Below are 16,214 nucleotides of genomic sequence, written 5' to 3'. Positions count from 1 at the left end.
TTCTTCTCCCCTTTCAGCTGTTTTGACCTTTTCGGTCGCCCCCGCCTTTCCCTTAGCCCCCCTCTCCCTTCTAATCAGCAAAAGACTTTAACTTTTCCCTTCCTTTCCACCGTAAATGTTAGTTATGTTTATGACTGCATAATGCGCGCACATTATTACACACGCACGCAGTATTTCTCTCTCTCTCTCTCTCTCTCTCTCTCTCACACACACACACACACACACACACACACTCACACACACATACACATACGTACATACACAATGTATATTGCATGTGCATGTGTATGTAAGCGTGCGCTTGTGTGCATATGGTGTGTGTGTGTGTGTGTGTGTGTGTGTGTGTGTGTGTGTGTGTGTGTGTGTGTGCGCGCGCAGCACGCACGCAGACTTGTATGCGACTTCGAATTTATATAATGCAGACGTGTGCCATCATAATCAGCTCCGAGTAGCGAGAGAGCTTGAGAAGCGACTGCAATGTTTCCCGGTGCGAGTTTTGGTCTATTGGCACTTTATCTCGCGAATGTGTGCGTGTTAGGGTGGGAGGGGAGGGCGCTGGGAGGAGGGCAGTGGTGCAAGCTTTCGGGAATGAAGAGGGGGCTCTTGGTGGGCTTTTGAGTTCTGGGCTGGCCTGGCTTAAGAAAGAAGAGGTCACCTGAGAAGGCTTTCAAGTTGCGTTATATTACGCGGCACCAATACAAGGATTCGTCTGCAATCTGCTTTGTGTGCCAGCCTGCCTGCCTGCCTGCCCGCCCGCCCGCCCGCCTGGCACTAGAGCCACTTCGGCTTTCGGACCCTCAATAGACAGGTTCTTGGGCTTACCAACCAGGTGGCGTGTGTGTGTATGTGTGTATGTGTATGTGTGTGTGTTTATGTGTATGTAATTTTATATATATATATATATATGTATATATATGTATATATATATATGTATATATATATATATATGTGTGTGTGTGTGTGTGTGTGTGTGTGTGTGTGTGTGTGTGTGATTCACTATGGTCTTGGATCACGTGTTGGACTTGTGATCGACAGTTATTTCCCTCCTGAAAGAGAGCTCAGAGCTCGTATATGACCGATCTATGGGTAATGCTGTGTGTGGTTATATGTGTGAGTATGTATTTATATGTATGTGTGTGTTAGTCGGTTTATATGCCTGCTTTGAAAGAGAGTCAGCTCCTACCCGGGAGCCGCCGCCCATACCGAAATGAAGTTGTCAACGTCAGCAAGGACGAAATCTATAAAATCTGCCGCCGCGAAGAAGGAATTAAAAACTGAAGCCGCATGACACGGCAATTCTTTGTTCTTCGTCGTTGTGTTTTCGGAGATGGGTCCTCGCGATACCCTGCCCTCGTAGGTCCTCGTTGATGTACCCAAGGAACAACATCATCTATTGATGATGGTGGTGCTGACATTCATTCGGATTTAGAATATCCACTGAAATCTCTTAGGTTTAGGATCGAAGAGACTGCTGATCTCGTCGGCCTTCACATCCGTATGAGAACCTTGTAGTCACTGTACGCAAGAAAACCCGAGGGAAAGGCGATGAGCCTCGACCTGTTCGCTGCCTTCAAGGACCACCAGCAAAAACCCTCTGGGGTCACCTGTGACGCAAGATTGCACTGCAAGGGGTAGTTTGGGCCGGGTATAGAGCTGAGACTCTATGGATAATATTACTAGATGGTAGACCAAGGGCATGTTCAGAAAAGGGGTGAAGGATGGGGGGGGGTTAAAGGAAGGGTGGGAGGATCAGCCGCGGTTGCCATGCCCCCAACATACTTTTTCTACATGATCCTATTTGCCCAGGGCTAATTTCCTTTAGATTGGAACATCACGCCTCCCCCAACTCCACCACCAAACCTAGCGATAGGTCCTCTGGAAAACTCAGTTGGCGTAGTCAATACGACGGAGGGAAAACATAGACCAAGGGACAGACATATGGACATGTTTATGTCTGGTTCCAGTTTTTAAATCCTTTGAATACTTCCCTTGATCACCTCTGTCTTTCTAAATTATTCATCAGCGCGACGGCCGACCATACTCGTATATTTTCTTAATTGTAATGTTCAGGGAATGAGCTGTGTGCGTAGTGTGTGTGTGCGTGCGTATGTGTTTGTAGCTGTGTAGGCGTAGGTATAGGTCAATAAGTAGGTGCTGACGGACGCGGTCGAGTTCCTAGGACCTTGGACCATAATGAGATGGATTCTTTACGTCCTTTAAAGCTGTTGCCTTGGAGTAGGTCACTGTAGTGTGGTAGTCAACGAGGACTTCTGGCTTCGCATGGGCGTTATAATGAAAGCGACGCGAGAGTCAAGAGGTGAACGAGCACTTGTTTAAAAAAAAAAAAAAAAAAGTGTGCGATGTAGTGCCGTCGGTCGTTACGATTACGAGAACGCGCGCAGCCTCAACTCCGAAAACGGACATTCCTTTTATTTTCCTCCCTTCCTTGTTTCTTTTCATCCCAATTAGGTGCCTTTCTTGCTTATCGCATTTTGGTTTCTGAGCCCGTCGTACTCATGGTTGTGATGTACTCAACAGGTTGAAATTCAGGTCAGACAGACAAGATGGAAAACAATAATTTTGTCATAGAGGATGTAACATAGTCGCGCGATTTGCTTTCGACGAACTCAGCGCTACAAGTTCCTTATGTGTTGGAAAAGATAACATCCCTTTTAGTGAGCGCACGCGTGCGTGCGTGCGTGCGTTGTGACCGTGTCTGAGATGAACAAAGGTGCGCGGCCCCTAGAGTGAAGTGGACAATTGCGGTGCCTAAAGGAGGAGGAGGAGAAGGGGTTGGCACCGGGGAGAAGCAGCAAAGGAGCGGCAGGAGAGGAGCAAGAGCAGAAGGAGGAACCTCAGTATGGTGCAGCGTCGGCGTCGGGTGAGCGACACTGTTCTGTCGACGTTGCTGCCGGGCGGTATACGCAAGAACAGCAGTAACAACCAGTTCAGCGCTCACACGGGTCTGGTTTCCTCGGCGACGACCAACAACTCCTCTGCTTCCTCATCACCCGTTCCTTGGGCTGTTTTCAACTTTGACGTCTTCTGGGTCCTCCTGAGCCCCAACAGCCAATGTTCCAGCTGCGGGCGGAGGGCATCGACCCATAGCAGGAAGAACAGCTTGTGCCGGGGGCCTGGGGTGAAGAACGCGTATCCTCCTGGTTGCACCTCGGGTGCTTGCCACGGCGCAAGGCGGAGAGCTTCTCGTGTGTGCAACCCTTTGCATTGTCAGCCTGGAGGCGGCGAAGGTTGCTGCTGCAACAGGAGCAACTCCCATGAGCAGCCCTCAGCAGTCCCGGAGTGCGGCTGCACAGCGGCTGCGGAATGCGATCGCTGCTCATCGAGTGCGGGTGAGCGGCACCGCAGGTTGGGCGTGGTGGACGCGGCGCCGCCCTCGCCTTTCGCCCTCAACCACCACCATCACTTCGACCATGCCAGCATCCCCTCTTCTTCTCATGCTTCTTGCCCCAACCCCGACCCCCAGGCTGCCAACTCGGGCGTCGCGTCACCATGCGTCTCTCCTTCTTCTCTGCCAACCTCGTCCCTCTTCCCGTCCCCTCCCTGCTCCCCACCACCCGCTTCGTCGTCGCCTTCGTTTCCTCCGTGCAGCCCTTCCTCCTTCTCCTCTTCATGCGGCCACCCGGCGTGCGGCCCTTCATCGTGCCGACCCTTCTTTCATTTGGCCAAGGCCGGGGTAAGCAAAGCAACCAAGGCTTAGGCTTAGAGTACCCTTCTCTTCCTCTTCCTCCTCCTACTTCCTCCCCCCTCCTTCTTCCTCCTCCTCCTCCTCCTTCTTCCTCCCCTTCTTCCTCTTTTAACACCTGGCTGCTTTTATTTTTCCAAGTAAGTAAACCAGCAGGAAGCGAGTAAGCAGTACCATAGACAGGGTGAGCATCCTGGAGGACCCCGCGAAAGGCGTCCTTGACCTCAGTCTGGCCGTCTGGTTAATTAAGGGGCCCAAGGGGCGACCTTGGGCACGTGTTGACCATGTCCGTGTGATGGGTAGAGGTAGGGGTAGAGACGGGGACAGAGGTACGGGCAGGAACCGCCTGCCGATTGCCACAATTCTTTTTTTTTTTTTTTTTTTTTTTTTTTTTTTTTTTTTTTTTTTTTTTTCTCCAACATTCATGATATTGCTCTATGACACGCTCTTTCCTTCAGCCCGGGCTGGCACGAGTTCCATCTGGCACTTTTGAGTTGGTGTCGGAATGGTCCGAAGATATAATTACGAGCCTCACCCGAGTCGAAGTTTGCATATGCAAGGAGCGACTGTTTATGTGCCCGTTCATCAACGATCTCACTTGTATTTCCTCGAAAATTCGACATTTACGTTTCTCCACACACATCACAATTTCGACATTCTCTGCTGAGTCAGAAGTTGAGGTGGTTCGGGTTAAGTGTCGGTACGTATAAGGTGACTCCGGACGAAGGATTCCTCTTTCGACATCCGGAAAAAGGCGGGAGCAGTGGCGTAGGCCAAGGTGAAGTCCAGGCGACGAGGCTAGTGAGTGACTGCCGCTGTAAAACATAAGTCATAGAGTCGGTCTCTTTCACAGGGCAAAATACACTTACAGCTCGTACATAAATCAAAGTGGGTAGTAGAGCAGGCGTTAGACGTTTATATCAATGCGGCCGCTCTTGTTAGTTTGTTAGCTTTTTTTTTTTTTTTTTTTTTTTTTTTTCTCGCTCAGACGGACAGCCCTCGCGGAAAGAGTGCCAAGGCTGTAGCACATGTGCCACGTCGCCTTAGTGCCCTATGATGCCTCCGGCGTTGCGTTCAACTGCTGCTTCTATTGTTGCCAAGCTTGAATAGATATGCACAGTTGCATGACACCGAGGGTGGCACTGCCGCCGACACTGGTTGTGTTAAGGAGAGGAGGGAGTAAAGGGGGTCGAGAGCGTGTGACATCCAGCAGCAGTGTTACCTGTTCTTGGGGCTGCCGCTATGAAAGGTATCGAGACCTCGGAAATCCGCATGATTGGTTGGTTCGCTTCTGCAGAACTTGGGCTTGACCTTTGTCCGCGTGTCTGCGCGCACAAATGTTCTTATCGAGGTGCTGCCGCTTCCACATTTGTACAATTGCGAGCTTTCTATAGAGCATTCCAGTACAACTCACATTTGGTGTTGAGTGGTCACTCTTGCCCGTGTTATAGCTGGCCTAGAACTGCTGCCCACACACACGCCCACACATGCGCGCACACACATGAACGCAAACACACGCACATGCTCACACACGCTTTCTCTTTCTCCCTCTCACACTCACACAGGCGTTTATGTGCGTGCTCTCTCGTATGCAATCTCTCTCTCTCTCTCTCTCTCTCTCTCTCTCTCTCTCTCTCTCTCTCTCTCTCTCTCTCTCTCTCTCTCTCTCTCTCTCTCACACACACACACACACACACACACACACACACACACACACACACACACACACACGTGTGCGTGGCGTGATTTGTTGGTAAACTCTATTGATGTTGGATCATAGCTCTGGTGGCTTGGGGGATTGTGAAAGTAGAAAATGCTCTTAAGCAGGAAATATGTTTCAGAAACGATAGTATTAATGGTTTCGATAATACTGTAGTCATTCTTCGTTTTCTTCTTTTTCTTGTAGATGCAGAAAATCATGGCAAATACTTAATATTGAAAATCTTAAGATACGACTTTATTTTTTGTATGTCGATTTTCATTTGAAATGAATGGTACTTTCCTTTCTTCCTTTTGGGTAGTAAATTTTTTATAAAAATTGCGTTCCGTAAGGCATGCAGGAGGAAGCCTGTTCCGATGGACTCGGTCGGCGCAAGCTTGACTGACTCATGGAATTCTGGAAGAAGGAGCAAGGTGACGAGTCAAGCCTCACAACTATGGACCTTGACTTGGAACCTAGGGCATGTATCCCTTTCCTCTCGCCGCTTTGAGGTTTGGAAGGACGGCTCGGGCTGTGTGCCCTGTGTCTGCCTCAAACGGCTGAAGTAATTAGGCCTGCATGCCTACAACGGCCGTGTAAGTCAAAGAAGAATATCTGTCGCCTAATGTGGTCTTCTTTTTTTGTTTTGGTATGTTGCAGGAGGCGCGGCAGCTCCGCGCGGGGGACGTGACGCACCGTGAAGGTACCCAGCTGGCTGGGGCCACCATGAAGCTATCGGGCGAGGGCTTCTCTGCTCACAAGTCGGCCGTCTCCGAGCAACAGCAACGGCAGACTGTCACGCCCGTAGGCTCCATCAACCAGGAGACTATGCGCCAGTCCGCATCCTCAGGGCTAACTATCAACACCAAGGGTGTTTGCACCAAGCAGTCCTCGTCCATGAGTTCCTCACAGGTTAGTAGCAATAACAATGATGATGTTACTAATAATGAGGCCGTCAATAAAACTGGTAATCCGTGTCAGCTGTGTGTGTGTATTTTCAGCATTCTTGAATTCTCCTCTTTTCTCTCTGCAGAGTAACGTCAGCATTGTGGGCTTCGACGACTTGGGCATCCTTAGCCAGACTTCGCAGCCGGGGGATGTGCAAAAAGCTATCATGAAGTATTCGGGAGTTATGTCCAGTTTCGTGGAGCAACTGAGCTCGCTGAGCCCCACAGACGCCCCTACCTTGCTCGAGAACATCAACGAAATGATGCGGAAGGCGTGGTCGGTGCCCACTCATGGGCAGAGGGTCGGGTCCTCGCTCTGCAACGTCCTCAGAGATAACGGCGGTCTCGACATTCTCATCGACAATTGCATGTCCAACGACGACAAGCTTAAGTTCTCTACTGCCAAGGTGTTGGAACAGTGCTTAACCACTGATAACAGAGGTTATGTGGTAGAAAATGGTTTAAAAAATGTTGTCAACGTCGCTTGCGACTGCACCAAATATGATTCCTCGGTCGACGGCGCGCGAGTGGGGACGGGCATCTTGGAGCACCTGTTCAAGCACAACGAGAGAACATGTTCCGATATAATCAAGCTGGGCGGCTTGGACGCGGTCCTCTATGAGTGCCGCAAAAAGGACGTGGAGACTCTTCGTCACTGCGCCGGTGCCCTAGCTAATCTCTCGCTCTACGGTGGCTCCGATAACCACCAGGCCATGATCCAGCAGAAGGTTCCCGTGTGGCTCTTCCCACTGGCCTTTCACACGGACGACAACATCAAATACTACGCCTTCCTGGCCATTGCCGCCCTGGTGGCCAACAAGGAAATCGAGGCCGCCGTGCTCAAGTCCGAAACCCTGAACCTGGTGGAGCCTTTCGTGACCACGCACCTTCCGGACGACTTCGCCAACAGTAATGTGGCCCATCGCCACGGTCAGAGCCCGTCGTGGTTACAGAGGCTCGTGCCCGTCTTGAACAGTAAGAGGGAGGAAGCTCGAAACCTGGCGGCCTTTCACTTCTGTATGGAGGCGGGCATCAAAAAGCGTCAAGGGAACATCGAAATTTTTCATGATATTGGTGCTATCGAACCCCTCAGGGACGTAGCGAGCTCGCCCAACGCCATCTCCAGCAAGTACGCCGCTCAAGCTTTAAGGCTCATCGGGGAGGAAGTGCCGCACAAATTAAGTCAGCAGGTTCCTCTGTGGTCCGTCGAGGATGTGAGCGAATGGGTCAAGCAGATTGGCTTTGCCCAGTTCATGGATAACTTTCTCGGGTCGCGTGTGGATGGCGACCTCCTTCTACAGTTGAGCGAGATCCACCTACAGAACGACATTGGTATTACGAATGGAATCCTTCGACGGCGGTTTCTACGGGAGTTGAGAAAGCTCAAGATGATCGCAGACTATTCCTCCTGCGACTCGTCGGGTCTCAACACGTTCCTCACGCAGATTGATACAGTCTTCGCTGAGTACACCTACAAGATGATAGAAGCGGGCGTCTCTAAAGAATTGCTCAGGTTTGTAGGATGCCCCTTTCAGGTATTTCATGTTAGTTGATCCCAGGACCAGTGGCATATATCTGCAGGTGATGGTCCTGTCACCCATCATCAAAACCCGTCAACACCCTCTCTTCCATCAGTGGCTGATACTCGGGTTCCTGGACCGGGTCCAGGGTAACTTTCAACTTTGAAGGGGAGTATATATATATATATATATGTATATATATATATATGTATGTGTGTGTGTGTGTGTGTGTGTGTGTGTGTGTGTGTGTGTGTGTGTGTGTGTGTGTGTGTTTTCACATGAGAGCTGGGAGCCGGTAACTAATGCCACTCTCCTACAAATTGGTGACGCAGAAACAGAACCACACGAATACAACACGTGTCTCCCTAGAGTCTATGGACTTACCAGCCGCTGTTGGGATGTGGGTTTCCAGTCAGTAAAGCTCTAGGCAACAATTATTGCAATTTTACTGTACAAGAGAGAGAGAGAGAGAGAGAGAGAGAGAGATGTGAGGAAGAGAGAGAGATAGATAGTGAGATTAACGTGCGCCTTCTCTTCTTCAGATATCTAACAGACGATCAGCTTCTAAACGAGTGCGGAATCTTCAATTCGATTCATCGCCAGAAGGTTCAGGAATCAATACGAAGTAAGCAGCAGGCAATGTGAAAGTTGTCTTAGAATTAGGTCATACACATCAAATGAGAGTAAATAATTAGGTATTATTGGTCACCTCAACTTTAGATGGTGTTAGGAACTATTTTAAAGTATGCTTCCCGTTCCTTATCTTGCTGCGCTTAAGGGTACGAGGAGATTAGAAAATGTATAAGTACGTCACGTTAAGTTCTGTGCTGAAATCCGAGTTCTCATTTTGGTAACATGGAAGGAAGACGATTTGTTTTCAACATGTTAATGTTCCCACTTGGTCCCACAGACGAAGGCGGGGCACTGCAGGACACAAACGTGGTGGACAAGAATTTGGACGTTTTTATTAGTTACAGACGCTCCAATGGCTCACAGCTTGCCAGGTAAGTAGTGGAGAAGCCTCTTCATGGAGAAAAAAAATCGAAAGGGAAGGAGGGAAGGAAGGAAAGAGGGAAGGTAAGAAGGAAGGGCAAACAGGATAAGGAAATATGGGAAGGAGGGGTAGAAGGAAAGGAAGGAAGGGAGCGAGGTCAAACTGGGTGAAACAATTTGTTGATAAACCTTTTCTCAAGAAGTCAGGCATTTGTTTACAATTAGACCTCGTTTGTTGTTTTCCAGTTTGCTAAAGGTCCACTTGCAGCTCAAACTTTTCTCGGTCTTCATCGACGTGGAGCGGCTCGAGGCGGGCAAGTTCGACAATAACCTTTTGAATTCCATCCGGCAAGCCAAGAACTTTATCCTCGTCCTCACTCCGAATGCTCTAGACCGTTGCATTGGTGACACGGAGTGCAAAGATTGGGTTCACAGGGTAAGTAGGAATTAAAGTTATTATGCACATAAATACTGTATATACAATGAATCAGTATATTGTAGCTTATTTGTTCGCTGTGGTAACGTATTTCTTGGTTCTTGTGCAACCCGAAGGAGATTGTGGCAGCTCTGCAGAGTGGTTGCGAAATCATTCCCATTATCGACAATTTCCAATGGCCCGAACCCGAGCAGCTTCCCGAAGATATGCGGGCGGTCTGCACCTTCAACGGCGTCAGGTGAGTTGCTCCCTCCATTGATTTTACTTTGCCAACGGTGTCTTCTTTTAAACACTATATTGCTCCAAGAGCGTGCCTTGCCTCTTCTCACGGTGGAAAGTATCACCGCTGAACTAAGGTTATTTGTATTTTATCCGATGCAGGTGGATCCACGACTACCAAGACGCTTGTGTTGAAAAACTGGAGCGATTCATGAGAGGCGAAGGTACCGCGCGAGGAGACGGACCCCTTGGGCGCGCAGGCGTCGGAGGCATGGCCACACCAGTCACGCCATCCACGCTAGTCAAAACACCCCACATCTACCAGCGGACAACTAGCACGGAGAGCGGCAAAGGCTCTGCGTGTTCTGATAAGGATTTTGCGAAAGACTGACGGGGCGACCCTGCCCTTGCCAGACACAGGAGGTAAGAAGATTTCAAGTTATCTACCCTATAGCAATCCTTTCCAGAAACTTTCACGCTTCTACACACCCACGCTTATGTAACTCGAAGTCTCTGACAAACGAAACACTGAGACTCAAGAAACCAGACTAAAATAATTTTGAGCTTAGATAACAGCAGGAAAGGTTGGGGAGGAGGGACTTGCATTGGTGATACTGAATCTTGGTCTTTTTCTTCCCCAGAATTCTACCCAGTAGCAGCCCGCGGTCAGGATCGCCCCTGCGCTGGATGGGGAGCGGCCTCGGGAGGTCGGTCAGCCCTGTGCCGCTGCCGCGGACAACGGCACTGACGGCCCAAGCCCCAAGGTCAACGTCAAGCACGCGACCCCAGGGGTCCCCGCTCCTCCCGCGGCCCTCGCGCCGCTTGCCTCCACCGCCTCGCTCCATGAGCCTCGACACGGGGCTCGATGAGCAGCAGCAGGAGAACTTGGAGGAACTTCCGCTCGGCGCCACGGCGTCGCGGACGAATCCCGCCAAGTCAGGGGCGCAGAAACCACCTAAGCCTACACTTCGCAAGTCTAGCTTGACTGAGAGTAACGACAACCACATGGACGTAGTGAGCTCGTGCGAGCAGTACCTGCAACAGCACAGTCACCAGCAGGAGGTCGTACGTCCTCCACGGCGCCGAATGAGCAGCATCCCCTGTGATTTAGCCGTCCCAGTCGCCTCAGCACCCGTCATCGCCGAAGAAACGGCCACCGAAGAGGATACGACGACGACGACGACATCCAGCTCGGCCGTACCAGAGGAGAGCAATACCCTGACCAGTAGTGACTCTCCATCTAGGAGGACGTCTATGGCCACTTCATCCTCGAGGCGCTCGTCCACTTCGACGGAAGGCGGGAGCAGCAGCAGTCACCATACTCCATCCGGTGAGCTGCCTTCGCGCAAGTCCTCCTTCGTCAACAAGTGCGTTAACCGCGTGCGGACGCTGATGAAGAAATGACACACGTCACTCGCGGAGTGGTGGGCGAAGTGATAAAAGGTTGTCGGTCGAACCTCGTTCGGTTCGTAGCGAAGTATCGGGTTCTTTCTCACGGCGTCATATGCTGCCGGTGATGGTGAGTCAGGCAGGTCTCCTTGCGACTCGACTACTCGCCGAATCTGTAGATTCTCCTGTGGCGAAAGGACGCTCGAACTTGGCCAGGTGCAGGGCCTCAATCTTTCTTCTTGTGAAAAGAAGAATTCGAGAGATAAAAAGAATATTTTTTCTAAGAAATAATTTCCCTCCTTCGGGAGATGAATGAGCTGTGATTCCAAACCAGTGAGGGACTTTTTGCCTCACAGTCTTGTGCGAGACTTTATCGTTACGGACCAAGCCTGCGCAAACATGATTATATATATTATACATATATTCGCATCTAGAGTCTAAAGAAGAGACGCCAGTGTGCCGCCTCCAGTGTCCGGTGTCGTCTCCTGCGGGAGGCGCCACGAAAGAGAGGACTTCCGAAATTCGGAACAGTTTCACAAAGGGCGGCTTCTTGTTGATCCCCACGTAGGAAAAGAAAAAAAGAATCCTAGTTCTTGCAATGGATGATCATTCGCTTTAGTGCACAATACAGTAGCTATCGTATAAATCTTTAGTTCGGGTCTTTAGGGGCTCGCTCATCAGGATGTACGCGACCACCACCCCTTTTTCTCCTCTTGATCCTAATCCAAAGCCTTTTCCACCTCCTTCATTTTGTGCAGCAGCAGTGGTGGCAGCCTCATCTCACGCCAAGGATCCTGCCTTGTTTTTTAGTCATTATTTTTTATGGATTTTCGTTTCGCGTTCGCCCCATCAACTGCAACATGGGGCGTCGTTTGGACCTCTTCTCGCGTTTAAAAAATGTTGTTCGATTCAAGTTTCTTGTTGAAGGATGCATTTGACATATTAATTTATGAATGCTTTTATCAGAGATACTCTATTGATTTAATTTATTGTCATGTTATCCAGGTTCTCCAATTATAGTCTTATGTACATAACTTTCTTGTAGAACTTGTACGTCCGCATTCCATGGCCAATCAGCACCTTGCTCCTTAAAAGTGTAGAGGTGGAGAACCCATCTAGGAGAGAGGAAGAGAGAAAGAGAGAAATTTAGTCTCTCCTACGCCTTCCTCCAGAAGCCCTCCGTCTGGGTAGATTGGCTCTGTGATGTGGAAGTACTACACAAATGTACAGTTGTCATTTTTTTTAGAGTTGTCAGTTTAGGGGTTCACTGTAACAATATTCTCAGAGGCAACACATATTAAGTGCAACGGCTGTCTCGGGATTGACAATCTTTGAATGTCCTGAACGAATGTTTTTGTTTATGTATACCTTTATTTATATTTGAAATGCACTTGAGTATGGCCACACGTACATCATTATATATATATATATATATATATATATATATATATATATATATATATATATATATATATATATATATGTATATATATTGTGTGTGTGCGCGTGTGTGTGTGTGTGTGTGTGCGCGCGTGTTTCGTTGGATTGTGTCAAGATGTGAAAGGGACATTTCCTTGCCACCCAATAGAGGAAAGTGCATTTATCCACGCTAGCAACGTGGCTGGTACCCCTTTCCCCGTAAGAATTCATGGGAGCGCAACTACGATTTGTACGTAGACAGACAGCTATTGCATAAAATATTACTTTCAACTTCGGTACCTCTTCCCCAACTTTGGTCGCCGGATCACCAATTTGGTCGAGTTTCTTATCTCGAAATTCGAAATAAAGGAAAGGTGGAATCCGGTTCAGGAAAATAAACAAGATGGGTGCTTCCTCTATTGGTGAAGAATTTGTAGCTATTTGGAAATTTATCTTTTCTAAGTGATGGGCCAGGAAATCAGTCGTATTTATGTGTGTGCGTGCATGCGTGTGTACGATGAAAAAATCACAAACTTTTTTGTGTATATACCATAACTACGATGGAAATATTTTTATGAATTTTATCAGGAGATAGCACGGCCCTTGAGCCGTTTTACCGCGTGTCCGTCCGTCAGTCGTATCTGCCGTGGATGCAACAAGTGGCAGCAATAACAGCCGCCGCCACTGTCGCCGTTGAAATGCAGTGCGTGGATAGCATCCCCTTGGTATACGAGGACTGGCACATTGGCGGGCGGGCGGTGGCTGGTGGGCGAAGCTTACGCGGACGGGAGGGTAGACCTCACTGATGCTGTTATTTTTTTTTTTTTTTTTTTTTTTTTTTTTTTTTTTTTTTTTTTTTTGTAAATAGCGGATGGCAACTAACGCGTAAGTCTGAAAATACCAATATTTTTACACACTGAACTTATCTGCCTAAATAAAATAAAGCAATAAATGAAATCGGAGACTATTGTATTTTTTCATACCCTGAATATATTTGACGGAATTTTAACCACAATGAAAAATACATATACGTTTGAGGACCTGAGGTCCTTAGAGATGCCAGAGTCAGGGATCCAACACCCAGGGTCCTAGGTCCAAGAACCTGAATCCCTGTAGTGCCAAGGATTCCACGCCAAAATAAAATCAAAGATGTTAAGATGCTGGTACCTGATAGTGGTGGTGCTGCAAGATAGATGGCAGTCTCCTTGCTACCCATTTTCTAAGCTCATGAACCCCGTTATCTCCAGACCAGGCTTCATTATGAACAGATCATTAAAAGAAGAGCCGACAAGGTAAGAAGTAACTGAACCAGTCTTTATTATTCTACAAAAATACGTGTCTCTTACAGGTTACTTTTTTGTATGTATTCATTTACAAACCAACTTGTAAATCAAGTTTAAGAAAATACAATTCTGGCTTGTTGATGCAACGTTTTTCACCTAACTAAAACAAAAGGATTACAAAGGCGGAGCATGCCGACAGGAGACCTTTTGGTCCATAACTAGGTCGGATGCGAAAAAAAATTATAATATGAATAATGATAAATAAATGAATAGGTATAGTTAGATAGTAAACAGGTAAGTAGTAAATACTAATAAATTGACAATAAATGAAGATCAAGCAAACAGACAATATCAAATAAATAAAATAAAATAAATGACAGACATTACAGCATCTTGCTTAGATGTTTATCTAAACGAATCTTAAAGCTTCGAACTGAACTACATTGCACTGCCTCTGCAGGAAGTTTATTCCATTCATTAACTACACGGTTGGCGAAGTTGTTTATATCCACTTCCAAATTAAATTTATTTCCTGACAGTTTGACACCATTATTACTTGGATTCTCATTCAGTGCAAAATTTTTGTCACTTTTGATGTCAATCCCCTTTAGAATCGACCTGTATCAAGTTACCTCTGTCTACGCTTTTTTAGGGAGAACAGATTCATATGTTTTAGTCGATTTTCGTATGATTTCTTATACTGTATTTGGAATCAGTTTTGTGGCTCGCCGTTGTACTTTTTCCAATCTGTCAATGTCTTTAATGAGATTCGGTGACCATACGGAAACAGTGTATTCCAAATGTGGACGAACTAACGATTTATATAGCTTGTTAATGAGAGATGTACTTTTGAAGTCAAAAGATCGCGCAATCAGTCCTAGAATCTTATCTACTTTTTCAGAGGCTTCTTCTTGAATATCTAATTGATTTAAGTGATCATTTGCCATTCCGCACATTTTTGTATCATCAGCAAATTTGGAGACAATAGATTTTAGTCCGTGGTCTATATCATTTACATATACTATGAGTAGAAGTGGCCCACGAACGGAACCCAGAGGAACTCCACTCTTAACATTTTTCCATATAGAAGTTTTGCCATTTAGAACAACTCTCTGTTTTCGATCATTCAACCACTTTCTAGTTCAACTTAATAGACTACCACTTACTCCGTGTGAAGCTGGCGTCCGTTGACAGTTGTAGCTGGGCGCCTGGTGCAGGGAAGGAGAGGGTGGTGGCACGGGGAAGGGCTTTGGCGTTGGCGAAGGCAGCTTCCATGGTGGGGTTCTACAGGAGGTCCTTCGGTTTTCCGTGAAGGGCGTTATAAAGTGGGTGCAGCGTTTGAGCGATGTTAGGGAGGAAACGGTGATAGAAGTTGACCATCTCAACAAATTCCTGCAGAGCTTTGATGGTAGTAGGTTTGGGAAATTTGTTGACTGCGGCGACTTTATCCTTCAGGGGACGAACGCCGTCAGGAGAGATGAGGTGTTCCAAAAATGGGACAGACTTTTTCCCGAAGCTGCATTTGTCAAAGCGGACAACGAGGCCGTTGTCCTGGAGACGCTCGAGGATGGCCCGCAGGTGTTGGAGGTGCTAGTCAGACGAGTTGGAGAAGACCAGAATATCGTCGACGTAGCAGACACACAAGTCGAGGTCGCCGAGGATGCCGTCCATCAGATGCTGGAAGGAGTAATTAAAGGTGTACGACCCGAAGGGGATGATGATGGCGGTCTTCGGGATGTTGTCTGTATGTACCGGAACTTGGTAGTAGCCCTTCTTGTGGTCCATTTTCGAAAAGATCTTGGCGCCATTGAGGTATGTGGTGACGTCGGCGATGTTTGGAAGTGGGTAGTGGCCAGGTTCCCTCATCATGTTCAGCAGCCGATAGTCTCCACAGGGGCGCCAGGAACCATCGTTCTTCTTGACGAGGTGGAGAGGGGAGGACCAAGGGCTGGAGGCCTTTCGGCAGAGGCCTAGTCTCTCCATCTCAAAATATTTTGCGTAATAACATGTTTGCGTCTGTTTACATAAGCAACCTGGCTTAAACAAATGTTAACAATCTGACGTAGACAAATTCTAACAAACCAGTAAAAATGTAAATATTGCGTAATAAAATGTTTGCGTCTGTTTACATAAGCAACCTGGCGTAAACAAATGTTAACAATCTGACGTAGACAAATTCTAACAAACCAGTAATGTAAATGTACACACACACATATATATATATATATATATATACATACATACATACATGTATATATATATATATATATATATATATATAACTTAAACTCACTCTCGGAGAAAGATAAGCTGAGATACAGAGTAAACCGTATATTTCGACCACTGACTGCGGTCCTCTTCAGCAGTTACAATTATAGGGTACATAGACAAGGGGTTATGTACAGAGGAGGAAGTAACATTGGGGAACTCAGGAAGAATCAACAATTTAGCACATAACATTAAATTTAAAGTAGAATGGGAAATTGAAGGAAGAATACCTTTTCTTGATATTTTAGTGATCAGATGTCCAGATAATTTGTCTTTTGCAGTATACAGGAAGCCTACTCATACGGGCAGTTATTTACATTTTTTCAGTAATCATCCGG

General features: G+C 47.4%; 1 protein-coding gene across 12 annotated transcripts in view; it reads left to right on the top strand.

Moving 5' to 3' along the window:
* Positions 1-10,408, top strand: part of LOC143030265 (NAD(+) hydrolase sarm1-like) — a 722,505-nt gene extending 712,097 nt beyond the window's left edge. For 9 of the 12 annotated variants that reach the window (XM_076196001.1, XM_076195166.1, XM_076194346.1 and 6 more), the window contains 8 exons: positions 6,063-6,314; positions 6,436-7,862; positions 8,412-8,494; positions 8,780-8,873; positions 9,109-9,298; positions 9,415-9,536; positions 9,680-9,940; positions 10,159-10,408. In XM_076196001.1, the coding sequence (XP_076052116.1) occupies positions 6,063-6,314; positions 6,436-7,862; positions 8,412-8,494; positions 8,780-8,873; positions 9,109-9,298; positions 9,415-9,536; positions 9,680-9,908 (2,397 nt within the window). In that variant the 3' untranslated portion in view covers positions 9,909-9,940; positions 10,159-10,408. Of the gene's footprint in view, positions 1-6,062; positions 6,315-6,435; positions 7,863-8,411; positions 8,495-8,779; positions 8,947-9,108; positions 9,299-9,414; positions 9,537-9,679; positions 9,941-10,158 lie in introns of those variants that run through there. The other 3 variants (XR_012967083.1, XR_012967128.1, XM_076197044.1) reach the window with 3 other exon arrangements.
* The last annotated feature ends 5,806 nt before the right edge of the window (positions 10,409-16,214 follow it).

This window comes from Oratosquilla oratoria, chromosome 1, assembly GCF_046742065.1.
Source record: "Oratosquilla oratoria isolate Oo_2021 chromosome 1, ASM4674206v1, whole genome shotgun sequence".
Lineage (NCBI taxonomy): Eukaryota > Metazoa > Arthropoda > Malacostraca > Stomatopoda > Squillidae > Oratosquilla > Oratosquilla oratoria.
The sequence above is the reverse complement of the archived record's forward strand: the minus strand, read 5'-3'. Positions and strand labels throughout refer to the sequence as shown.